The following is a 26,403-nucleotide window of genomic DNA, read 5'->3' as shown; positions in this document are numbered from 1 at the left end:
TATAAGACTTTTAAGTCTTTGTTAAAGTAGAGCTCTGCTTCCAGTGTGGAGGGCACACTGTCCCAAGCTTCAGGGATTCATGAGCTGTTTTCAAAGATACTTCAAGGGACCTGTAAGTTTTCAGTCTTTCTAAGGTGGTATGTTCTAAGCAGAGGTGTTTACTACTCTTCTGGCTGGTGCTCTGGTGTGTGTGCAACCAGAAGCACTCTTTTGTATCTGGAACTGTGAAGAGGGTCCCCCATCCACCATGGTCTCGAGCTATGCTGTGCTAGTGCTCCTCCTTGCCTTGGAATTGCCACCTAGGACTGTGAATTGGAACTGAGTAAGGGCAAAGCAAGGTCCTTGCCTCAGTGCTAGCAAAAAGACCCCTGTAATCTCCTTCTGACCAGTTATTTGACCCCCTTACTGTCTGTGGGCTGAGAACTTCAGAATCAGCCACTATGGCTGCTGATTCAGTCACTCACAAGACTTGCTTCTGGTTTGCTGCGGCTAGGGCTGTGCTGCTAGGAACTGTGCTGGACTGTTCTCCACTCTCACCCAGGTATGATAGACACTTCCTGCCAACCTTCTAAGATGTCTTTGGTTATCTATGGGCTTAGAGGTGTGGGAACCACTACTGCTGCCACTGATTCAGTTGCCCCAAGGCTCGTTACAGGTTTATTGGGGCCAGGTCTACACTGGTGCGACCTGCACTTGACTGTGCTCCTCTCTTAGTCTGGTGCAACAGACCTTACATGTGGACCTTCCAAGTTGTCTTGGGCTGGAAATTTGATTTGCTCTGTCTTTTTTGTGGATTCTGCTGCTCTAGAATTTGTTTGGAGTCATTTTTTAAAGGTATTTGGAGGGTTTTGGGGGAGAGCTCCGGCAAGTCCCAGCATTTACTCTGCCATCTTGGCTCTGCCTTTTAAAAGTTTTGGTAATAAAAAGAGATCATTTGTTTTCTTTGCCCTTAAAACATTGTACCTTCTATTTTACTTGTCTTATCCCATCCCTATTAGATTGTCGCTTCTCAGTGACAGTGACTACCTTTACATTTCCAACCCCTCGCACGGTGCTTTGCTCATAATAAGAACCTACATAATTGTTGAATATTTGAATTTTGAATATTTGAATTTGTTCATCACTTAAATATTGAATAAATTCTATTTATTTGTATTTATCTTGTCTTCTTTTCAAGATTGAAAGCTCTTTGAGGGAAGGAATCAGATTGGTCTTATCTTTGTAGCTCCAGTGATTGAGGAATACATAGTAGGCAGATAATAATTACTGATTCAACAGAGCTCGACTTCAGTTTAAATTATTATAAAACAAATGGTATGAATAGAACGTTGTTCTAAGCATTTAAGGTGATGCAAAGGTTAAGACATGGTTTCTGTTTTTATGGCATTCACAATTTTAGGAGTATTTGATACTTAAATAATCAAATGGATATTTGCACTTCTCCATGTCTGTCTATCCTGTGCGACATTTGTTCCTGTTCTTCCAAAATGAAGACCTCCATTGAGGGGACACCCATTGCCTCTCAAGGCAATCTGTTTCTCTTTGGATGGTTTTAAGTGTGAGGAACTTTTTCTTGAAATCAACCCTAAATTTGCCTGTTAGCTTCTTTAAGAAACTGTTTCTAATTCTTTACTCTTAGTCTAAACTGAATGAGTATGATCCCACTTCTGCATGATCATTTAAAAATATTTAAAGACAGATATTGTCTCCTGAGTCTTGTCTTTTCCTAGTTAAATATCCCTAGTTCCTTTAGTTGATCCTCATGTAGTGTACTCAAAGCCCTTCATTTTGTTTGCTCTTCTCAGCATACTTTCCAGATTATTGATGTCACTGCCTGAAACTCATAGCTTCACTTGTATTCTTATTGGCACATCCTTAGTTCTGGAAACTCTGCTTCTCAATCCAGTACAAGATTTTCTTTTCTTTTTTGTTTACTATACCACACTGTGGACTTATAATGAGCTTTCAGTCTACTAAAAACCATGGTCTTTTTCAGATAAATATACCTCCTGCTCTTCCACCTGTGATGTTGATTTTTTTTGAACCCAAGTATAAGACTTTTTATTTATTCCTATTAAATTTTATCTGTTGCATAGAACTGCTAAAATCTTTTTGGAACCTGACACTGTCATCTAATGTTATTGCTGTCGATACATTACGTGAGAAGTGACATTTTTGAACTCTAAAAATAAGCACTATGTAAAGTTCAAGAGGAAGGTTTATTGATTAGGAGAATCAGGTGAGGCTTCATGCAGAAAACTGTATTTGAATATACTTTTTAATGATAAATAAGAATTCAGTAGAAGGAGGAGAAGGAAAACATAAGCAACAGCATGAACACAATCCTAAAAGTCAGAGAATACAGTGCATGTTTGAGAGGAGGGAATAGTCCATTTTGGCTGGAATGCAGCATTTGTAAAGTTATGATAAATTATTAAACAGAAAAATAAAAAAGAAACATTTATTTAGTTTCTGTACATGAACATGGTAGTTTGAAATATAGCAAGGGGAATTTGGGACATGAGAAAAGGATATAGAAGGTAAAAATCTGAGACACTTTTTTAATGTAGCAGGAAACTAGTGGTACCTCATCTAGAAAAGTGACATAATCAAAGTGATATTAACAGTGATAAAGGGTCTTGACCAGAGATAAGCTCAATGAGAAGGAAGTTACAGTAGTCTAAATAGAAAATGGTAAGTTGTACGTTAAAGTAATGGCAGTAGGTGTCCCTTGACCAGAGATAATAAATATGGTAAATGATTTAGACTTCAGTTCTTTTGCTTCCTATTCTTACATTTTTATACTTGCTGGGAATAGATCATTTCATGTGTCACTGTTAAATATGAATTTCTTAAGAATAATGTTGATATTAGCAGATAGAATGAATCAGTCATAAACTATCAGACAATTTGTATGAGACAGGGCAAAGATTTGTGCTGCTCAACAAATATAGCAGCTGTGATTCCCTCTGATGCCTTTTAAAATACCACCTGTTCTCTAAGAAACAGGCATTTCTGTTAAGCATTTTAAGTGAAATACTACCATCTAGTGATGAAAATAAAAAACTTCACCACTTCTCAATTTCCTAGATAGTAGATAGAGTGCTAAATAAAGCTCTTAATGTATTGCCATTCCTTTTTTCAAGAATTTTGTATTTTTGTTTTGATAGAAAAAATCAAACCAATCTGATTTTATTTGGAAGGAAATAAATTAATTTTTAAAGTTTTTATTAAAAATCATAATGCATTTTGTTAATGCCATTTGTCTTTATATCACAGTCATTTCTCTCTTCTACCCTATAGAGTGAACCTGCCTTGTTATGAAGAAAAAATTTAAACAAAGCTGTCTGATAGAGAAGCATGTTATTATTCTTTTTAAAAATAGTATTTTTTTCCCATTTGCATGTAAAAACAATTTTTCCTCCTGTGCTGCCACTAGTATGCTCTACATTATCTGTAACAGTTAGATGAACTCCATTAGCTTTTAGAAAAGGGATTGACTAAGACTGTATATGAGGAACGGTTGTTAAAAAAATTTCCCTTGAAAGGGAGGTACATTTTTTCTTTGTACCCATAGGGTCCCTGGGAAGAGTAGGTTCTGAAGAAAAGTATAATGGTAGTGAAGTTTCATGTAGAGAACATGTGTGACAGTGATATCTCCTGACTCCTTTCTTGGGAAGATCTTTTTTACTTTGTGTAGTCTTCCTGAAGTTCCCTTTGGGTGTAGTTTTCAGTCAGGCCCTGAATGCTGATTCCTTCCTACAACCCATAGCCAATCCTTTTCTCTTCAAGGGTCATTTTCCTTGACATTGCTGCTATCTTTAGGTATAATACTTTTCACATCCTTCTGCAGGTGCTCACTCTGTCATTAGCCACTCCCACTCTATGGCCTTTGCTTCTGCCCCTAGTGTGTGCTGACACTGTGCCAGGAGGACCTCTTACCTGTAAAGTTCTGTCTTTGGATGCTCATTCACTCAAGAGCTGGGAACAGCAAACACAAAAGCAGTAGAGATGCTGCTTGCTTGTGGATACATGGAGGCTGGATGGACGAATTCAGCTCACTGCTCCTTACTGCCTAGCAGCTCATGGCAGTTCTTACTTTACTTTCATCCAGGAAGGGAAAGACTGGCAGATTCTTTTTGTATGTAAGCATAAATTCAACTCTCTACTTTTTGAGTCATCAGCCTATTAGGAGACATTTTTTTCATCACATTGTACCAGCTTCCTGATACAAATAGGCTCTCCTCAAGTATCTACTTAGTTATTTGGGTTGAAAACCAAGCAGAGAAATACCTGTGCGTGCTCTAGAGTTGGGGATTAGGCCGACTGTATGAGACTGTGCTCTAAGGACTGAGCTATCTTTGACTAGTCCCCCATGACATACAAAAAATTAAGTTTGAATATCATGTTTTATTACTCTTGCCAAATTCATTTCAGATATTTTTAACCTATTGAGAAACCTCAGAAAAGTTAATTAGGTTCTTTCGTTTTAGATTCTTTAAAAATAGTGATTCAAGAAGCAAATTGGGGATTATGAGAAGATGGCAGCATGCAAGGACTTAGAGGACCCCAAATCCTCTGCAAATGCCTGAAAAGGCTTTACATATACACCATTCTAAATAAAAATAAGAATCATTTGTGGAATCTTCCATATAGCTCAGTGATCCACAAAAGACCTTTGGAATCCTATGGAGATTGTGAAATAGGCAAGCCAGACCGAGCGGAAAGTGGAATCTAAAAGGAGCCACAGGGAGTACTAGGCAGGGTCCTCTCAGTGTCATTGACTCAAGCCTATTGGCAGGAGAAAGATGCTAGATCAAGTACCAGCCTGGGATGTCCCTAGAGTCCATGATGTCAGATGGGGAACTCCAGATGGGTTTGCTCACTGCTAGAAGCCCCAGCTAAATGATGGAAGAAAGGGTCAAGTCTGGGGCCACTGTGGCCTATGGTAAGAGAAGCCCCTATGTAGAGCCCATTACTGAAGAGTCCCTGGAGTCCATTAAATTTTGAGTAAATCTGCATTAGTTTTGGTTAACATGAAGGAGGTCCAAAGAAAGATGACACGTGGATCCTGGGTAGGGAGGTTTGATGCTTTCATAATTTCTGACTTTTAGAATTATCATCTTTGTGATCTTGTGCAACTAACCCTCATGGGCCTGAGTTTCTTCCTTCATCTTTAAAATAAGTAGATTGGATATCATGATATCTAAATTCCCTTCAAGCTCAATATTCTGTGATCTTGTGAAATGTATAGTGAAATGAATGCTTTATGTTCATTTCTGTCCTTTGAGATATATGTATGTATATACATGTATATACATACATATATACACACACATATACATATATGTATAAATAAAATAAAAAACAAGGAAGAACTAAAGAGGGAAAAAACCAGAAAGGTACCAAACATCCATTTGTAAAATCTGGTCACATAGACAGTCCTGCCTGTGTTCATTTAATGACATTTTATTTCTTAGTCTTCTGCTCCTCCAAATAATAAAGGCATAACTACATTGCATATGTAAATGTAATTTTCTTAAATCGTTAATACTTGAAGAAAGTCTATTATTCCTTTTAGACAAAATTGTTCTGCATTTTGCCTTCACAGAAATGCAGGAACAAGATCTATGGACTTGTAGATTTGAATTTTATCTACATCTTGGAAGAACTTAATTGAAATCTATTTGAGTCATTGTAAAGATGTCATCATAATAAATTAATAAACTTGAAGTGATAGACCATTAATTTTGAGGAAATTGATGTGATAAGTGTTTAGTAAAACAGAATAGTAGAGTGATAGTAAGCTGAATGGATAGAACCATGGTGGCCTGGGTTTGAGCTTTGCCATCCTCCAATATGTATTATCCTGTTGTTGTTGTCCAATTGTCTCAACCATGGATGACTCTTTGTGACTCCATTTGGGATTTTCTTGGCAGAGATATTGGTTTGCCATTTCCTTCTCCAGCTCGTTTTATACATGAGGAAACTGAGGCAAACAAGGTTAAGTGATTTACCCAGGTCACATAGCTAATAAGCAGCTAAGGAGGGATTTGAATTCAGGAAGATGAGTCTTCCTGACTCCAGACCTGGCACTGTTTCCACTGATCCATCTCTCTGGGTGACCTCTATTTGTTCCCTCTTCTAGAGGGGGGTAAGTTTGAAAGTGTCCCCAGTACTGAAAGGATTGGTCTGGGATACACTGTCATTTAGGAGAGCCAGGTTGCTGTGAGTTTCAAAAGGTGAAAGCAACAAAGTAAGCTGTATGAAATGAGAGGAAATTTTAAATCATGGGAGAGGCATTCCAGAGGGCACAGAAGGAGGGCCAGGCAGATCTGGGGCAAGACATTAGGGATGCAGGGATGAGATACGTGGGAATGTGTCTGTGAACAACTCGAATTGGCATGGAGGGTTTCATCTTTGACAGTCGGGGGTTTAGTATCATTGGAATGGGGAAAGAGACTAGGCCAAATAATCATTAAATAACCAATTAATAGTCAGATAACTATGGGATCTGCTGATGAAGGCAGGTGAATAGTGAGGATCAAAGTTGAACCTCCAGGCTTCAGTACAGACTAATTTATCTGACACGTTACTTTGTCCCATATGGCGTCTGGAAGCAGTAATGTTGTGTGCTCCTGTCCCTGAAATGGTTGTTCCTCAGGCATGACCCTGGGCAAGACTTTGGCATTTTGGCCCTTGGGGGATCTGGAAACCTAGAAAGAAGGTGACAGGTGATGCATGAAAGGCTAGTCAAAAGGAGAGTTGATGTGACTGTTCTGGAAGTGTGATATTTGGATGCCTACTGTTTTGAACAATGTGCCATTCAGCTGAATTCAACTCTTGAGTACCTTCTCATCCCCAGACCAGTGCTATTTCTGCTGTTAACTGTATTACCTGTATTCATTTCAATGCTTAGAATAATCAGCATGCCAGCTTAGGCAGTTCTGTGCATTTGGGGGGGCATAGCTAACATCAAATACACAAAGGATTTTTACACACTAGAATATTGACCAGATGTTAGTAGGATGAGCATAATATAGATAGAAGAAAAGTTAAAAAAAACCCACCAACTTCACAAATCCAAAATGGGATAGGTTTGGGTAGTTGATCTAAGAACAAATCTGAGAATATTATATTTCACCACATACTCATCACACCCTGTTTTTTCACTCCAAAAAGTTGTATAATTGTATAATAGTCTCATGTGTTCATTGTGGCTTAGAAGGTAAACAGAGCAGCAATGTATTCACCAGTGACATATGGATGTACATTTACCTCTCCTGCATTGTGAGCCACGAGTCTAATGCTCAGGGCATGCACATTGTTAGTATTCAATTTTAGTGGACATTCATGAGTATTCCATCCATCCTAATCTTGCACCCAAGACTGTTTAGTAATAAATGATTTTTAAGTAATACCAGTACAGTTTTTTAAAAGAAGTTTCACATAAATGGTTGCATCCTACTTTTTGCAAAAAAAAAAAAAATTTGGCTTAATATCTGTGGTGATTATGTGGTGAAATACAGTATTAATGTTTTGTTAGTACAATGTAATTTAGGAATGTAATTTGACAATTCAGAAAGCTAATGCCATCCAGGATGATGAGGATAATAAGTCAATACTATATGAGAATTAGTTGAAGAAACTGGGATATTTAATCTGTAGAAGACTTAGCTGGAGACATGATAGCTGTGCACAAGTATTTCAAGGGCTGTCGTATAAATAATGGATTAAGTATGTTTACCTTGACTTAATAAGTAGAATTAGGAGAAGTTGATAGAAGTTGCAAAGAAGCAAATATAGGTTTGATGTTAGGAAACATTTTCTTAAAGTCAAAGTGCACTGCCTTGGGAGGTAATGGGTTTTCTGTCATTGAAGATCTTGAAGGTAAGACTAGATGTTATTACTTTCAAGTTCAGCGTGTTATAGAGTAGATCCTTTTTCAATTGTGATTGAAGCAGATGATTCCTGAGGTCCCTTCCAACTCAAAAATTCTGGGATTTTGTGTTTTATCCCAGAGTAAATAATAGGGAACCACTAATAATTTTTGAGAAGGAGAGTGAGATAACCTGGTCTTTATATTAGGACTGTTAATTTGGAATGTGTGAGGTGTTCAGGGAAGATCTAGTATCTCTGGTGTGAGGACACACTGTGCTGAGCACAGTGCACTAAGAGCTTTCCATGACCATTTGATGAACATTAGGGGCTTTGGGTACCTCTCTCCCTGAAGGTGGTTGATCAGACTTTAAAAAATTCTGTCTTGGAGTCTGGACCGTTAGCAGGGAGTTTTCTTACCATTTGATGCCTAACTTCTTTGTATATCACAGAGTCTCAGTGTTGGAAGGGTCCTCAGAAGCTATCTAGGCCAACTTATTATTGATAATCCAATTTTCAAAATACTCAGCATGTGTTCATTCAGTCTTTCAGTCTCCAGTGAGGTCGAGAACCTGCTACCTCTGGCAAGCAGGAACCTCTTCTAACTTTGGATAGCTTTGACTATTAGTTTTTCCTCATATCAAGTCTAAATTTGCCACTTTAATCTATCAGTCCTTCCCTCTATAACCAAGCAAAACAAATCTAATCTTTTCTGCACAATAGTCCTTCAGGTATTTGAAGATAGTTATCCTGTTCCCTCTAAGTCTTATCTTTGTCCAAACATCTAGTCTAAACACCCCAAGTTGCTTCAACCAATCCTCATATGACATGATCTCACAGTTTTTCACCAGTCTCAAGACCTTTCACTATTTTGATTGCCTTGTATTGGGCAATCTTCACCTTATCAGTTTTCTTCCTAAAATGTGGTACCCCACCTTTAATAATGTAATCCAGATGTAATTTGACCAGGGCAGAGAAAAGCAGGATGAAAAACTTCCTAATTCTGAACATTATGTACTTCACCATTCAGATTGAGATTGCATTTGTGATCTTGGTTTTCATATATTGTTTACCTATATTGAGACATTAATTTCTATCTTCAGCGTATCTGAATGACATATTTTGGAGTTCCTTGTATTTTCTTAAAGGAAAGAGTAAATGCCTGGGACAAGGGGACCTAAGATACAGCATGTGAGTGACAGTGTTGGAAATACTCACTCATTAAAATTTTTTTTACTACATATGGGATGAATTGAATACCTCTCTGGACCTGTCCAGCTTCAGACTTGTTTGTGAAGTTGGAATTCCATCATAGGCTTACTCTGAGACAGAGGTAACCCAGAGAATACCAGGGCCAGGTGGGTAAAAGTTGTGAATTCAATTAAAAACCAAATATTTATTAAGTTTTTACTTTATATAACAGATAAAGGTAGGACACTGAATATAAAAACACAAAAGCAAATAATACCTTTAAAGAGTTTTTTTCTACTGGGAGAATATAACACATTTGAAGATAAATGAATATAAGATAATTTGAAGTGGAATGGAACACTTAACAACTAGGGAGATTAGAAGAAGAAGGAGAAGCCTTGAAAGAAACTTGGAATTATAAGAGATCGAGGTGAGGAGAGAGTGCATTGAAGGTGTGGGGCACCATCTGTTCAAAGGCATGGAAGTAGGAGATGGAATGTCCAATTAGGAATGCTTACTAGGTCAGTTTGACAGGAACATAGAGTGCATGGAAGTGAATGTTGTGAAACAAATCTGGAAAGGTAGATGGGAGCCAGATAATGCTAGACTTTAAAGATAGACTGAGGAATTTGTTTTATTATTCTGTAGACAAGAGGGACCCAGTGAAGATTTTGTACATTCTTCTTCCAGCAACTCATGTTTCTTCTCATTTGTGGATCTTTTGGTCTCTTCATCCTGGATATCTGAAAAAGGAGTGAGTTGGGTTGCAATCTCCAAGGTGCAAGAAATAGTGGTATAGTTGGAGGCAGGATAGCTGGATGTCAGTACTTGCCCTGGTATTAGCTGTGTGACCATGAACAAGTCACTTAATCTCTCAGTTCCTTCACCTATAAATTGTGGATAATCATCACCTTACTAACTAGCTCTTATGGTTTTTTTCTCCCTCCAAATTTATTTATTTTTTTGTTTTTAGTTTTCAATGATCACTTCCATAAGTTTTAAATTTTTTCCCCCTCCTTCCCCTTTCCCACCCCAACACAGCATTCAGTCTTATATGGGCTCTACACATACATTCTTATTAAACACATTTCACATTAGTCATGTTGCATAGAAGAATTAAAACGAATGGGTAAAACTAATCAAAACCAAGTATAACAAAAGAGAAAATCGTCTGCTTCATTCTACATTCTGACTCTATAGTTTTCTCTGGATGAGGAGGGCATTTTGCCTCATGAGTCCTTTGGAAGTGTTTTAGGACCTTGCATTGCTGTGAAGGACTAAGTCTATCAAAAACAGGCCTTGCATTCTGCGGCTGTTACTGTGTATGTTCTCCTGGTTCTGCTCACTTCTCTCAGCATCAGTTCATATAAGTCTATCCAGGTATTTCTGAAGTCCGCCTGTCCTTAATTTCTTATAGCACAATAGTATTCCATTACATTTATATACCACAACTTACTCTGCCATTCCCCAGTTGATGGGCATTCCCTCTATTTCCAGTTCTTGGCCGCCACAAAAAGTAACTCATAGGGTTTTAAGGATGAAGTGAGATAGTGTTTTTAAAGTCCTTTGAAAATTGAAGAACTATTAAAATATTATCTAACATTTTTATCGTTATTTTTATTAACATCACCGTCAGTTCCTGGAGAAATTCATCTCCAAAATCAATGCCATAGGAAAGGGCTGCTAGGGGAATTGTTTAGTGGACCTCATATCTTCATCCCTGACAGTAGTTCATCTTAGTGCCTTCCATACCTGTCCCAAAGAGCCTTGTTGTAAAGAAACTGCCCTTTCTTCTCTAGTATGCACAGAATCTACACGTGTGCACACTCACCTATGCACCTATATAACAAACCTTGTGAACACTTAATAATGATTGGGAATTATGAATGTTATTCCTGTTGCTTATGTGTGAGCATGTATATATATGTGCATTCAGGAGTAAGACTTTTTAAAGTAAAAATGTGCATGTATATTTGAATGTTAGGGTTGATCAATCAATCAGTAAACATTTATTAAGGGCTTATTGTGTGCCAGGCACTGTGCTTAGGGTTTATGTAAATGCATGAAAATAAGAAAGTTTTGGAGGAAAGTTGGTGTAGCAGAAGGTTGTAGTAGTAGGAAAGTTGGTGTAGATAGGGCATTGTACTTGACGACAATAAAACCTGGGTGTATATCCTCCCTCAGACACTTACTAGCTCTGTAACTCTGGGCAAGACATTTAACCACTTTATATCTTAGTTTCCTCATCTGTAAAATGAAAACATTGATCCCTCCATGTATAATCATATGATTTTATATGTGGTTGGGGAAAATATTGGGTTGAAAGACTGCCATACTTCACAATAAGACCAGATTAATTATTGCTGAGTTCATCAGTAAGTATTTTGAAAGTTCTTACTGTGTGCCAAGTACGGTGCGAAGCTCTGGGGAACTGTGTAAGTAAAAAATCTATACATTGGAAGTGAGAGATGATCTCAGAGAGATGGTGCTGGTATTAAGGGAGATTGGGAAAGACTTATTGCAAACATTGACATTTATATTGATTCCTGGGGGAAATCAGGGGGTAGAGGTGAGGACAGAGATCATTCCAGGCATGAGAGACAACCTGAAGGAGATTGTGAGAACATCAAGAAGGGCAGTGTCTCAGAACTGTAGAATACCTAGCAGGGAGGAAGGTGTAAGAAGACTGAAAAGGTAGGAAGGGCCAAGTTGTAAAGGATTTAAAAGCCAAATAGAGCATTTAATACTTGAAATCAGTTTATCATTTTGAGCTTGACTTTTTCCTCAGTTTACCATATAATTAATTCTTATGTACCTTACTTTCACATTCACTCCCTTAAAGTCTTAGTCTAGTACTTCATTGTATCGTGGAAGTGACCCTGGTTTCTTAAATGTACCAACAAACTCTGTGTGTACGTCCAGGGACCGACTATGCATTTGTTGTTGAAGGTTCAGCTTATTCAAAATTGGGGAGTTTTATCACCAGGTTTGCCAGAGGGTGATTATTTTTTGGCCACAAAATTATGAAAGATTATATGTGTAAAAATTTCTTAAAAAATCTCCTTCTTGGCCTCCTTTGTATATTTTAAATGTTTGTATTTGTTGATGGTTAAGTTTACAATTTTAAAAAATTGTCTACTAAGTTGCAGAAGGGTGGTGTCAATAGAGTAGTTATGCCATTGAAATCATGGATCCTTGAAAAAAGGAAGTCTTTTTAAGTTTAGATGGTAACTGATATGGCCTAAAAGTGAATGTTGAAAGAATTAAGGAGACCCTACTTGAATAACTTTTTCTGTCCTACACTAGTTTTCTGAAAACTTTGGAACTACAGAGGAAATAAACTATGAAAATTGCATTAAAAACTAAAAGCATACTTTAAATGCCATGATTTCAAAGTCAAATCTCTCAGGTACCACCAGGAATTCAAGCTGAACCAATCTTTAGCAGGTGAAAGAGCCTTATGTATTTTTGTTATTAAATACTTTTAAAAATTAATGAGGTAAACAAACATTGTGCAGGGTAGTATAATTAAAGCAATATAGAAATGCCCATGAAGGTCCATTTAATGAGCATGACTTAATAATACATATGCCTAAACACATTTTCAAAGTTAATGTACAATGATGACACTTTACAGATTGAAACTTACCTTGAGACTATGTGAACCATCTTAGCTATGTATTGTTATTCCAAATATATGCTCACTTATTAAATCCCATGCCCTTTTTTGTTTAAATTTAATTACATTGGTCTGTTGTTTATAGGAGCAAGATAATGCTATACAAAATATGCATAAGAAAATGGAAAAACTAGAATCTGAACACCTTGATTGCTCTAGCCTTCTTCGGCGACAAACAAGTGAACTTGAATTAAGTTCTTCTCGAGAGGAATTACTTAGAAAAGAATATGAGGTAAGCTGTCATAATAATCTTGGACTCAAATATTATTCTTCCCAGGAACAGTCATTTGTTTTCATAAACAATGGTAATATATTTTGCAATTTGAGATATGAGGGGGAACAAGTGATAATAATGATAGTGGAAATAGTATTCTGATTTATTAATTACATGGCATATACACTTTGACTCATATACACACTTATTCTTATCAAATCTGGGGACATTTCACCCTCAGACATTGTAGATTTCATTCTACGTGCTAGTCCATCAGTCTTACACCTCGTTCACTTCAGATATTTGGTGAGAAAGCTTGGGAGGGTCAGAGAGATTTTTGGATTTGGGGTCGGGATAGCTGGATTTACTTTCCCAGCTCTGATACTTACTTTGTGACCTTAGTCAGGTTATTTAATATGTTCAGGTCTCACATTTCTCATGTGTAAAATGGGATAAATAAGAATAATGATAGCTAACATTTTTATAACATTTTAAGGTTTATAAAGCATTTTATATCTTTGAAGCATTGTGAGGTAGGTGGTATTAATTATTCTCATTTTACAGATGAGGAAACTGAGGTAGAGAAAGGTTAAATAACTTGCCCTGGCACACCCAATAAGAACCTGAAGTAGGATTTGAACTCAGATCTCCCTGACTCCAACTCCTGCCATGTTATCCACTAGGCTTTGTAATGAATGATACTTTGCTGCCTAAATTTACAGGGTTGTTATGTGCATAATAATATGTAAATCTTAAAACAATACACAAATGAGGGCTCCTACATGATTATATTTTTTTAAAAAAAATTTGATTCTCTTAGGTAAGCAAAATGATTTACTTTACATCTGGAAGATTATTTTAAAATCTGTTCTTATGCTGTCATTGTGAGGTTTGAAGGTAAATAGTTCCATTTTAAAGATGAAATAGTAATGTAGCACATGGCTCTGTGCTTTTTAATATTTTTATCAGTGAATTGGATAAAGACATGATTGTCGTGCTTATCTCATTCATGTGTAAAAGCTAGACGGGTCACTGTACATATTGAGTGACAGAACTAGTACCTCAATAGCTCATGATGGGCTAGAACTGTAGCCTGAATCAAAGGAGATGAAATTTAATAAGGATGCATGTATGTTCTCAGATTTGGGATAAAAAATTATGTTTACAATACAATATGGATATAAAATACAATACAAGATACAATACAAACTAGAGAGGTTTACTTGAAAAAGATTATGAATATTAATGAGCTGCAAGCTCAACTTAAGTTAACACTGATATGGCAGTGAAAAAAGGTGGATTAACTGTGGGAAGACAGGCACATTAATATACTACATTCTTGGTGGGTCTTTGAATTTCTTTGGCCATTCCAGAACACATTTGGAGTGACTGGTGAAAGTGACTAAATTGTTCATATCTTTTGACACACCATGACCTCCAGTACTAGACATATACCCCCAAACTGTCAAAGACACGGGAAAATGAAGCATTTATTGAGCATATATAAGTACCTGATTTGTGCCAGTTGTTGCATTCAACACTGGGAATGCAAAACCAAAAATGAAACAGTATCTGCCTTCAGAGAGTGTGTGTTGTGTCTCAAGAGACAACGTGTGCGTATACAATAAGTATACATATAAATGCATATACAAAATAAATAAGCTTTTTTTTTTTTTGCGGGAAGAGAACCTAGCAGTTTCAGGGCAATATTGAGCTCTCTGGAATCATAATTAGTGATCACACTGATAAGGATTCCTAACGCTCTACAGTTGTTTGCCTCTATCCTACTGTTGTCATCGTATAAATGGTTCTCCTGATTCTGTTCATTCTGTATCAATTCATATAAGTCTTCCCAAGTTTCTCAGAAACTATCTCTTTTATCATTTCCTACAGCTCTAGCTCTCTATAACATTTATTATATACCATAGCTTGTATATCCATTCCCCAATGTGGGAACATTCCCTCAGATTCTTGATCTTTGTCACCTCAAAGAGCTATAAAAATATTTTTTGGATATATCCTTAGGATTTTTTTTTTCTTTTTTGCTTCGGACCAAACCCTCCCTTACTCTCTCCTCCACTAATTCCTTCTCCTCCCTTCTTCACTTACCCTTACATTTCCTTGTTCAGTGAAATGTATTTCTGTACCCAGTTCTCTCTCTGTGTATATGTATGTTCTTCAGAGAGCATGAGGTTGAAGTGTCAGCTACTCCCTTAATCCCTCTTCGTTTGTACAGGTGTCTTCTTACGTATCCTGATTGTGGGGGACATATTTCTCTAGCCTTTCCCCGCTTCTTACTGCTCTCCCGGGTATTCTTTTTTCCCTTTCTTTCCATTCTTCTTCCAAGATCATCAAGCTGTAACAGAACTACTAACAGGCCCTGTCTAATTGGGCTTCCTCCATGATCCTTGATGTTCATGATATAGGGTTCAGATGGAACACGTGTATGATCTCCCATATATGAATGCAAACACTTTGTCTTCTAGTCCTCATCCTTCTTCATTCCTTTTACCTTTTAATATTTCTCTTCTGTATTTGAATGTCATGTTTTAGTGCCACTTGTCATCAGGAATATTTGGAAACCCTATTTCTTTAAAGGTCAGTTTTTTATCTGACAACATTATTATACTCAGGTTTTCTTGTCTGTTAAGTTTACATGTGCCCTTTGCTTTCTGTAATATTGTATTTCAAGTTTTCCTCTGCCTTATCCTGGTGGCTGCTAAATCATGTGTGATCCTGGCTGTGTCTCCTCGATTCTCGGGTTCCTTTTTTCTGGCTGCTTGGGGATTTTGTTTTGTTTGTCTTTAACCTGGAAGCCCTAAATTTTAGCTGTGGTTGCTGAGAGTTTTTCATTCTGAGGTTTTATTCAGGAAATGACTGGTGTATTTTTTCTATATCTCCTTAGCACTCTGTTTCTAAGAGATCTAGACAGTTTTCTTTAAAAATTTTTTGAAATAAGATGTCTAGACTCTTTTTTGGGAGGCATAGTGTTCTGATAGTCCAGTGATTCTTAAATTTTTTTCTTCTTGATCTTTTTTTTTCTGGATCATTTGTTTAAGGTATGAAATATCTGTTTTTGTATTTTTTTACTTTGTTTTGATATGTTATGTCTCATGTAGACAATGGCTTCTGTTTGTTCAGTCCAGTTTTTAGGTTTTGGCAAGTTGTGTACCTCTTTCCAAGCTGCTAACTTCCTTTCTATTTCTCTCTTGCATATCTCTCAGTTCTTTTCCGTTTTTTCCCCTTGTGTTCTCATTTATAAAAAAAAAAAAAACCCAAAAAAGTCTTTTTTTTTTTTCTAAAGCTTTTGCTTCATCTCTTCCAGGGATTTCCATTGAGTTTGTGCCCACTGAGGCTTTGCTTTTAGATGTTTCAGAGTCATTCTCTTTGGTTTGTGTTTTGAGCTTCTTTTCCATCACAATAGCTTTTATGATGGTGAGCTTTTTTACTCATTTTTCTGGCCTACTTCTGACTTTGGACTTGATGTTAGGTTGAGGTTCTGTGGCACTTCTGGAAGGAAAGTCTGATTTAGTTTTGTTGTTGCTTTCTTGGAGTGTTGTATTATTCAGAAATCTCAGAGACAGGCCAGGGATATGCAAGCTTCCCATGGTTAGTTGTGTCCAACTCTTTGTGAGCTCTTTTGGGTTTTTCTTGGCAAAGATACTGGAGTGGTTTACCGTTTACTTCTCCTGCTCAAACAGATGAGGAAACTGTGGCAAACAGGGTTAAGTGCTTTGTTCATGGTCATGCAGCTAGTAAATGTCTGAGGTCAGATTTGAACTTAGAAGATGAGTTTTCCTGACTTCAGGCTGGCACTCTGTCCACTGCTCTACCTGTATGCCCTATCCAAGCATCCAGTCCTCCCAGATGATATGATTCAGGGCCAGGTCTGATTGCTGCCCCCTAGTCTAAGCTCTGCAAGTTTCTGACCTGGGTTTTTGAATTTGAACTATAGTAGATCGCTCTTGGACTTGGACTCTCATCCATCTGGCATTCTGTGGGTTCATTGTGACATAAATGCATGTTCTCCATTTGTCTGGGTTTTCTACTCTTGTATTCTTACACAAGCTTGGCTAAGTACTGAAATACATTCTTCTCTGCTCCTAGGGGCTGAGCCACACTGTTGCTGCTTGTTTCTGAGGTTATTCCTTTCTTAAACATGGCCTGGCAGGCCACCCTGGGCGTGGGTCTCCTTCTCAGTCTGCTCTGGACTTGTGACCCATAACTAGGTAGTAGGTAGCAGACCCTACTGTCTCTCCTCTTTGAGATGCTCCAGGTGAGTCTGGGAGGGCCTGTCATCCTGGTGCACAGTTTTTCTCTGGGTGCTGGAGTGCTCTGCAGCGTACTCCTGCTCTTGGCCCGATCTGGTCCCCAGCGTTTCATGCCTTCTTGCCTCCAAAGAGATACTGTACTAGGCTGGCCTGGACTAAACACTCACTGTGACTTTTTCTGTTTTTTTCCTATTAGGATTCAGTCTGGTACATTTTCTAGGTTGATTTGGAGATGTTTTGTGAAGAGTAGCTCTACTTCCTGCTTCCTCCTGTTTTAGTAATATCATATTCCTCTTGTTTATGTCTTTGATTCTATACGTTAATATTGTTTTGTATTGACTATTAAATTTAAATTTATTTTTTTCTGTATTGTGAGTCCATTGCATTGATGATGTTATGGGCCAAAAGTTCAAATTTCTTGGGAGCAGATCATTTTGTTACACACACACACACACACACACACACACACACACACACACACACACGTACACGCACACACATACACACTTAAGCAAAAGTAACTATTTCTTAAATTCTGTTGGGTTTTGAAATAATTAAATGAATATATATGCATACACACATACATACATGCACACACATACGTGCACACATACATACATACATATGTATATGATTGAGATAAGACTTGGGAATAATAACCAAGGGAGAAAAAATGCTTCAAATTTTTTTTAATGGAAGAAATGATTTTGGGTCATGTGTAATTAATTATCAAGCTAAAGGATCTTTAAACCTTCAATCTTGTAAACATTTTAACTTCAATTGGTACTACTAATTGCATTTCATAAGGTTATTTTTTAATGTGTTAGGTCCAGAAAGATATTATTTATCTGAGAAGTCACACAGTATTATATAGCTTAATCACCTTAATATGGATCAGTGGATTTTTGGATCAAAAACTTGCCCTTTTCAATTTTATAAAAGTGATGTTGAATACTTAAGAACCAAGGGAAAAGTGAACTGGAAAAAGAAAGATCCATTGCTTCTATAAAATACTTTTCAACCAGGAGGGATTTGTTATCTTGGGAAATAAGCTTAACTCAATAACAGCAAAATATAGGTTTTGCAAAGTGGAAACTCAAATCTAATTCCAAAAGAACTCTAGAATCTGTAAAAGATTACGGTGGAGTAACTATCCTTACTAATAACTGTTGAATTGCTTCTGTCAATCATGCCATATATAATAATAGAACTACCTTAGAATGGAACTTGGCTTTGAAGTTGTACTGCAGATGCTAAAAGAAAAAGGGAGACAAAATTTATGGCAGTATGCTTAGAGACTTATTTTGTTTATTACTTATCTTTTGTAATCATTAGTGAAGACATCCTGTGGAGATGAGTCATTTTTATGTTCAACATGTGGTGTCAGAAATAATTTTTAAGCTCCTTTCCAAATTGATTTTCAATGGTAGATTATCCTAAGAACCACTGCAGTGCATCATCATGATAAATACAATAATAAGTTTAGCAAAATGCTTTATTTAAAGTTTATAAAAAAAAAAAACTTTGAATACTGAAGTTTTAGTTACTTAAAGAGTTAAACTTCATTAATTTGTCTTCCATTAATCAGAATTCATAAAGATATAGGACCGACTGTCTCCAGTCTCTGAATGCTCTCTTTCCCCATCTCTGCCCTTTTCAATCTCTAGCATCCTTCAAAGCTCAGCTAAAATACCACCTTCTTAGATGGAACCTTTCTTTATCCCCCAGTTAATAGAACCTGTCCTTACCGCCCCCTCCATTATCTTATCTAACCAGCAGATGTCACTCTGAGATAAATTTTGGCTGAACACTCACTTTCTGACTCCTCCCATCAGATAATGCTGAGCAGGATAGATTCTTTCCATCCTACACTTTTCTCCTTTCCGTATACAATTCCAGAAGGCACAGCTTTCTTTTAGTTTATTCCACCCCTCTATCAGAATCTGGAGGTTTTTTCCCCTGAAATTGTTAACAGGGTTACACCTGCTTCTAGTTTAATAACTGTGACCTGTTTAAGCCTAGGGCTAAATTGGTCCTGAGGTCACATGTATTGTCAGTCAGTCAATACATTAACATCATACCATTTGCCAGACACCGTACTAAACATGAGGGTTACAAAGAAAGTGACAAAATAGTACAGGTTCTCAAGGAACTCATCATCTAATGGGGATAACAACACAAAAACAACCATGTGGAAACAACCTATATGCAAGAAGAATTAGAAATAATTAACAAAGGAAAGGAACTAGAATTAAGAGGGATTGGTAATGGCTTCCTGTAGAAGGTGGGATGTTATCAGGCACTTGAAGGAATCTTCAGAGGTGGAGATGAGGAGAGGGATTATCTCATGTCCATGAAAATATCACTAGTTCATGGAATATTTGATGGATAGTAAGGTATAAGAGTGGAAAGGTAGGGGAAGGAGCAGTTATAAAGAACTTTGAATGCCAAACAAAATTTTATGGAGGTAATATGGGTCCATTAGAATTTATAGGGTTGGGGATGACATGGTTAGACTTATGCTTTAGGAAAATCATGACTGCTGCATAGAGGATGGACTGGAGTGCAAAGAGACTTGTGACAGGCAGAACCACCAGCAGGCTATCGCAGTGATCCAGGCATGATGTGATGAGGTTCTTCACCAGGTTGATGGCAGTGTCAGAGAAGAGAAGGAGGCATATGTCAGATATATTACCAAGGTAAAATTGACACACCTTGGCAACACATTGGGTAACTGGGGTGAGAAAGTAAGTTGTTCAAGGTTCACATTTAGTTTATAAGCCTAGGGAGGATGGTGGTGCCCTCCACAGTAATAGGAGAGTTTTGAAATAGGAATGTTGCGGGAAAATAGAATGAGTTCAGTTTTGGTCACGTTGAATTTAAGATATTTATTAGATAGACATCCAGCCTGAGATGTCTAATAGGCAGGTGGAGATGCCTTACTGAAGATCAGCAGAGAAGCTAAGGACTAGATAAGTAGATTTGTGAATCATTAGCACAAGAGTATCAGCATGAACAGTTGAATCCCTGAGAGCTGATGAGATCAAGTGAAATAGTCTAGACTAGAGGAAGATGGAAGGAGAACTCAGAACAGAGTCTTATGGGAGTTGGTGAGTGTGACCTGGATGAAAATCCAACAAAAGAGACTGAGGATTGGCCAGAGAGGTAAAAGGTAGAAGGATAGCCAGAATAGAGTAGTGTCCTTAAAACCTAGAGAGAAGAAAGTATTAAGGAGAAGAAGATGATTGATAGGGTCAAAGCCAGCAAAGGTCAAAAAGGAGAACTGAGAAAAGGCTATTAGATTTGGCAATTATGGGTTGTTTAGTGGATAGAACAGTGGAACTGTAAGACACGTGTTCAACAGAAGTCAAGAAAACATGTTCACAACCAGCCTCAGATACTTACTAGGTGTATAAACCTAGCCAAGTCACTTAACCTCTCTGCCTCAGTTTCCTTTTCTGTAAAATCAGTGTAACAATAATACCTACCTTCCAGGATTGTTGTGAGGACAAAACAAAATAATTATTTGTAAAGCGCTTTCCAAACCTTAAAGTCCTACGGAAATGCTTGTTACGACAATAAGATTCTCTTTACAAGTTCAGCCTGGAGCCCTCCATGGTTCATGATGAAATCCTGATCAGGTGCCCAGAAGTCTGATTTCCTGCATGATTTTTATTTCTGTGTTCATTTTAATATGAAGTGAAACAAATGTTGGGAAATGGAAATAACTTAAAGCAGTAGCAACATTGTTATAGTAATACCTTCTAGCATAGGCCAGGGGGAAAAGAATTAAACCTTTATTGTTCTTTGATTCCCAAGGATTTATCACTATCAGCACCATCCATGTTTTTTTTTAAGTCTACCTAAATGTTTTTTTTTAAATCTAAGACTTGACTGCTGGTACCAACCTTCAATGCTTACTTAGTCTCAGATTTTGGTAACTTGCATTTCAAAACACCCACAAGGATTTTCTTCTCTCCATTTGCCATCACACTGTTGCTGCTGCAAAAGTACTCCAACCTTAGCCACCATCTGCTTCCCTCCTGTTGTAGTGTCAGCAGTCTGTCTACTCTGTCATGAACTTATTAAAAATAATCTAATGAATGAAAACACCTAAATTCCTCCTTTTATATGCTACTCCAGTGCTCCTTAAGACAAGTTGATGATTCAGTATTCCAAAGGTTATGAAACTCTGGCAGGCAAGGCTTTGAGAAAAGGAATGTCATTCCAAAGCTCAGCTAATCAAGTCTAGAGAGGCTCACAGTCAGAACACTGACTTCCAAGTGATGCACTAAGCACTAGTCATGGGACTAAATATTGCAAAAGTATCCAAAGAATATTGGGAAATCTGTCCCACCCCTCAGTGCCTCATCCCTCCCTTTCAGAAGAGAAGAATACATATTGTCTTTTTGTTTATAATTCTAATGCAGTCACTCTTAGGAGTAATACTGTGACTTGTAATCACTAGTATTTACTTTGTATATACATATTCTATCCCCTGATAGAATGTCAGCTTTTTAAGGACTATGCCATTTCATTTCTCTCCTTGTGCCCCTAGTGCCTGGCATGTAGTAGTTCATCACTTGGAGCAAAAGTTTTGGTTAGGAGCTTCTCTGAACTTGGTTAGGTGAGCTTTTGAAAGACACCTCTTTATTGCCACTCTTTAGGACCTGCCAGGGCTTTATAGCCTTGGAGTACTCTGGTTCATCATCTCATCTTAATAAAACATTGGAGTAGGATGTAAGAGGAGGAAGTATTAAAACTGAATTTATCTGAAAATTTTTTCCATCTCTTTTCCCCCCATTCTGATTTATTGAGATTTTAGTGTATTATTTATGTCCACAGTTATCTTTCTTATACTTCCACTCTGAAGTGATTTTTATAGGAGTATCAGAGGCCTGACCCATTTTCAACCTCCTTTTCACCTTTACTTTCATTAATCTTCAATATCCATCTCCCTCAGGATCACATCATGATCATCTGCAAAGTTAATTTAGATAGCTGTGTGATACAGTGCTAGATTTGAAGTCAGGGAGACCTGGGTTCAGATTCTTCCTTAGATACTTACTGGTTATGGAATCCTAGGCAGATCACTTTAGTTTTCTTATCTGTAATATAGAGATATTCATACCACCTCCCAGGGTTTTTGTGAGCACGAGGTGAGATGTTTTAAAGCACTTTGTAAACCTTAAAGTTCTATGTTCATGCTCATAGTTAGAATGAATGATAATTAGATATGAATTTTTGCTTTACCACATTAAAATGAGTATTTAAGCATATATATTTATTAAGAATATATATATTTACACTTTGCAAAGTACTTTACATTGTGCTTACACTTTTGGTCAAAATTCTAAGCCCTATTTTTCTCTGTTCCTCTTGTTCTCTTCAATCACCTATGGTCAAATGTAGGTGGACATATCTGGTGCTGTTATTTATTGAATGTGTGGGTGGCATTAATAATTAGACTACAGACAAAGACACTAAACAGTCTAATCTATCATAAACTACGTGGATGATGATGCAAAATCTCCTTTAGTTGTCCTTCAGTTTTAATCTAGAAGCACAAGGTCTTTTTCTGATTACATTTATTCAAATGGAAATATTCAGTTATACAGATGGTCTCCCTATCCAACCCCTTGAATTGTAATGACATGATATAAAATTTATCTTTATTAAAAATAAGCTGTTTTAGCATTTAGCATTTAGAACTCCTGTAATTTTGTTAGGTAATGAGATTCAAAATGAGCTGGTAATATTTGGCTTATTATTACTAGGTAAATGGACTGGGTAGAATTACCTTGTCATGGTAAAGGGGCTTGCATGGCTCAGTGAAACCATGAATGCAATGTAGGGTTACCTAAGATATACAGATCATAGTGGAGAGTTCTGACAAAAGGTCAGCCACTGGAGAAGGAAATGGCAAACCACTCCAGTATCTTTGCCAAGAAAACTCAATTCACAATACTTCCGTGATTAAAGAAATGACATTGGGAAATGAGCCCTGCAGATTAGAAGGTGTCCAATCTATTACTGAGGAAGACAAACCCCCTGATTGAATTTTGTTGTTGTTCAGTGGTGTCTGACTCTTTGTGACCCCATGGAACATGATATATCAGACCCTTCTGTCCTCCACTACTTCTCAAAATCTGCACAAGTTCATGTTTGTTGTTTCGATAACACCATCCATCCTTTCTGCCCCTTTTTTCTTCCATTTTTCCCCAACATCAGGGTGTTTTCCAATGAGTCTCATCTTCTCAATTATATTGCCGAAGTATTTAAATTTAAGCTTCAGTATTTGACCTTCCAATGAATAGCCTGAATTAATTTTTCTAAATATTGACTGATTTGACCTTCTGGCTGTCCAAGGACTCGCAAAAGTCTTCTCTAACACCACAAGTTGAAATTCTTCAGCACTCAGCTTTCATTATGGTCCAACTCTTGTAGTGATACTGGAAAGATCATAACTTTGACTACACAGATCTTTGTTGACAAGGTGATGCTTCTTGTTGGTAATACCCGCAAAAAGGTGGGGAACCTACAGCCTCAAGGCCACATATGGTCCTCCGTCTAGATTGTTGGGTGCAGCCTTTTGGCAGAATAAGTCCTTTTATTTCCTTCCCAAATAACATAATCCAAGGCCTGGACCCACTTAATGTGGAAGCTGCTAAATCTTGGGTGATCCCGACTGGTGCTCCGTATGGTTTCTTTCTGGCTGCTTATAGTTTTTTTTTCCTTTACCTAGGAGCTCTGGAATTTAATGATATTATTTCTGGGAATTTTTATTTTATGATTTTTTTCAGGATGTGTTGGGTGGATTCTTTCAGTATTTTACCCTGTGGATCTAAGATATTGGGGCAATTTTCCTTGATAATTTCGTGAAATATATCTTGACTCTTTTCTTTGATCATGGCTTTCAAGCAGTTCAATAATTCTTAAATTATCTCTCCTTGTTTTATATTCTAGGTCAGTTGTTTTTCCAGTGAGAAATTTCACATTGTCTTTAATTTTTTGATGCTTGGACTCTTTTATTGTTTCTTGATGTCTAATGGAGTCAGTAGCTTCCACTTTCCAAATTCTGATTTTTAATGTTATTTCTTCAATTAGATTTTGTACCTCTTTATCCATATGAGTAATTCTGCTTTTTAAGGAGTTTTAAAAACTTTAATGAATTTTTGTAACTCCTTTTCCATTTGGCCATTTATGCTTTTTAAGGAGTTTTTTTCCACTTGGTCAGTTCTTCTCTTTAAGGAGTTCTTTATGATTTTTGTGCCCTTTTACCATTTAACCAATTTTGTTTTTTAAGGCATTCTTCTCCTCATTGGCTTTTTCGACCTCTTTTGCCATTTGGCCTAGTCTGTTTTTTAAGGTGTTATTTTCTTCAGTATTTTTTTTTGTGGATATGTCTGTGTGTCTCCTTCACCAAGCTGTTGACTCTTTTCTCATGATTCTTTTCTTTATAAATTAAATTAATTTATTTGTTTTTGGTTTTTCAACAATCACTTCCATAAGTCTTAAATTTTCTTTTTTTTTCTTTTTCTTCTTCTCCCTTCCCCCTCCCTCTCTGAGATGGCATGCAATCTTATATTATACACATACATTCTTATTAAACACATTTTCACATTAGTCATGTTGCATAGAAGAATTAAAAGGAATGGGAGAAGCCATGAGAGAAACCAAACCAAAACAAAACACAGGAGAAAATAGTCTGCTTCATTCTGCGATCCAGTTCCATAATTCTTTCTCTGGAAGTGTTTGGCATTTTGCCTCAAGAGTCCTTTGGTCTCTTTAGCTTTAGGCCCTTGCATTGCTTTGAAGGGCTGGGTCTGTCTGAAACAGCCCTCACACACTGTGACTGTTACTGTGTACAGTGTTCTCCTGGTTCTGCTCCTTTCACTCAGCATCAATTCGCATAAGCCCTTTACAGGCCTCTCTGAAGTCCTCCTTTTGCAGCACAATAGTATTCTATCACTTTCATATACCACAACTTGTTCAGCCATTCCCCAATTGATGAGCATCCCCTTGATTTCCAGTTCTTGGACACCACAAAGAGAGCTGCTATAAATATTTTTGTACAAGTGGGACCTTTTCCCATTTTTATGATCTCTTTGGGATATTGTTGGGTCAAAGGGTATGCACATTTTTTATAGCCTTTTGGGCATAATTCCAAATTGCTCTCCAGAATGGTTGGATCAGCTCACAGTTCGACCAGCAGTGAATTAGTGTTCCAACTCTACCCCATCTTCTCCAACATGTATCATTTTCCTCTTTTGTCATATTAGCCAATCTGATAGATGTGATGTAGTATTGATGTGTTATTTTAAGTTTGTTTGAAAGAGAATTTTGGGAAGAGTCCAGCTGGATGACTGCCATCTTGACTTCTTTTCCAGTGTATTTTCCTTTATCACTGTCACTAATTTATGAAATAATATTTTTAATTTGTTAAAACAGAAAGCATAAAGCCTCTTTTTTTCTTCTAGGAATTCTAGTTGAATTTCTGCCCATGCTTTATATATACATACATACATACATATATATATATATATATATATATATATATATATACATTTGGTTTTTTTTGAAGCTTTGCTTGTACATATTTTGGAGTTATCCACTTTTCCTGTATAAATGAGTGTTTTAAGTGTTCCTATCACCATAAGTATTTTTTTATCATGTGTTTCTTTTTTTATTTATTGATTCTTTCACCCAATTCCTGATTATGTTCTTTTTGGAAGGGCAAGGTCCTGAGAGCTTGTGAAGGGAATGTCTGAGCTAGTTCTTTTGCTACTTTCTTGGGAATATTGTGTGTTGTAGTATTCCAGAGTCTCAGGGATAGGTAAGGCTAGAGAACTGCAAACTTGTGGTGCTCCCAGAATGGTGCAAAATCTGCTCACTGCCTTCCTGGTCTGAGTTCTGGTTGACAGTGACTAAATCCAATAACAATCTATGGAAACTTGAAACAGTTCAAACCCTGCATCTAGGCATATTTCTCAGATTCAAATCAGGTCAATAATTTGCAGAATGCAGACCCTCCTTTTTTTCCCTGGAATTTCTTTCCTTGGTTATTCCTTTGTCAGCTTCCTGCTGGTTTGGATGCCAGAACTGAGTACATTAGCTCTCTGGTGGTGGAATGCACATTTCATCCTTTGTCCTTTGTAATTGTGGTTGGT

At 37.1% G+C, this 26,403-nt stretch overlaps 1 protein-coding gene across 12 annotated transcripts in view; it reads left to right on the top strand.

The window, feature by feature from the left end:
* CCDC171 (coiled-coil domain containing 171) overlaps positions 1 to 26,403 on the top strand; it is a 509,668-nt gene that overhangs the window by 62,289 nt on the left and 420,976 nt on the right. For all 12 annotated transcript variants that reach the window (XM_072655937.1, XM_072655913.1, XM_072655979.1 and 9 more), the window contains one exon: positions 12,834 to 12,980. In XM_072655937.1, the coding sequence (XP_072512038.1) occupies positions 12,834 to 12,980 (147 nt within the window). The remainder of the gene's footprint in view (positions 1 to 12,833; positions 12,981 to 26,403) is intronic.

Source organism: Notamacropus eugenii, chromosome 1, assembly GCF_028372415.1.
Source record: "Notamacropus eugenii isolate mMacEug1 chromosome 1, mMacEug1.pri_v2, whole genome shotgun sequence".
NCBI lineage: Eukaryota > Metazoa > Chordata > Mammalia > Diprotodontia > Macropodidae > Notamacropus > Notamacropus eugenii.
The sequence above is the reverse complement of the archived record's forward strand: the minus strand, read 5'-3'. Positions and strand labels throughout refer to the sequence as shown.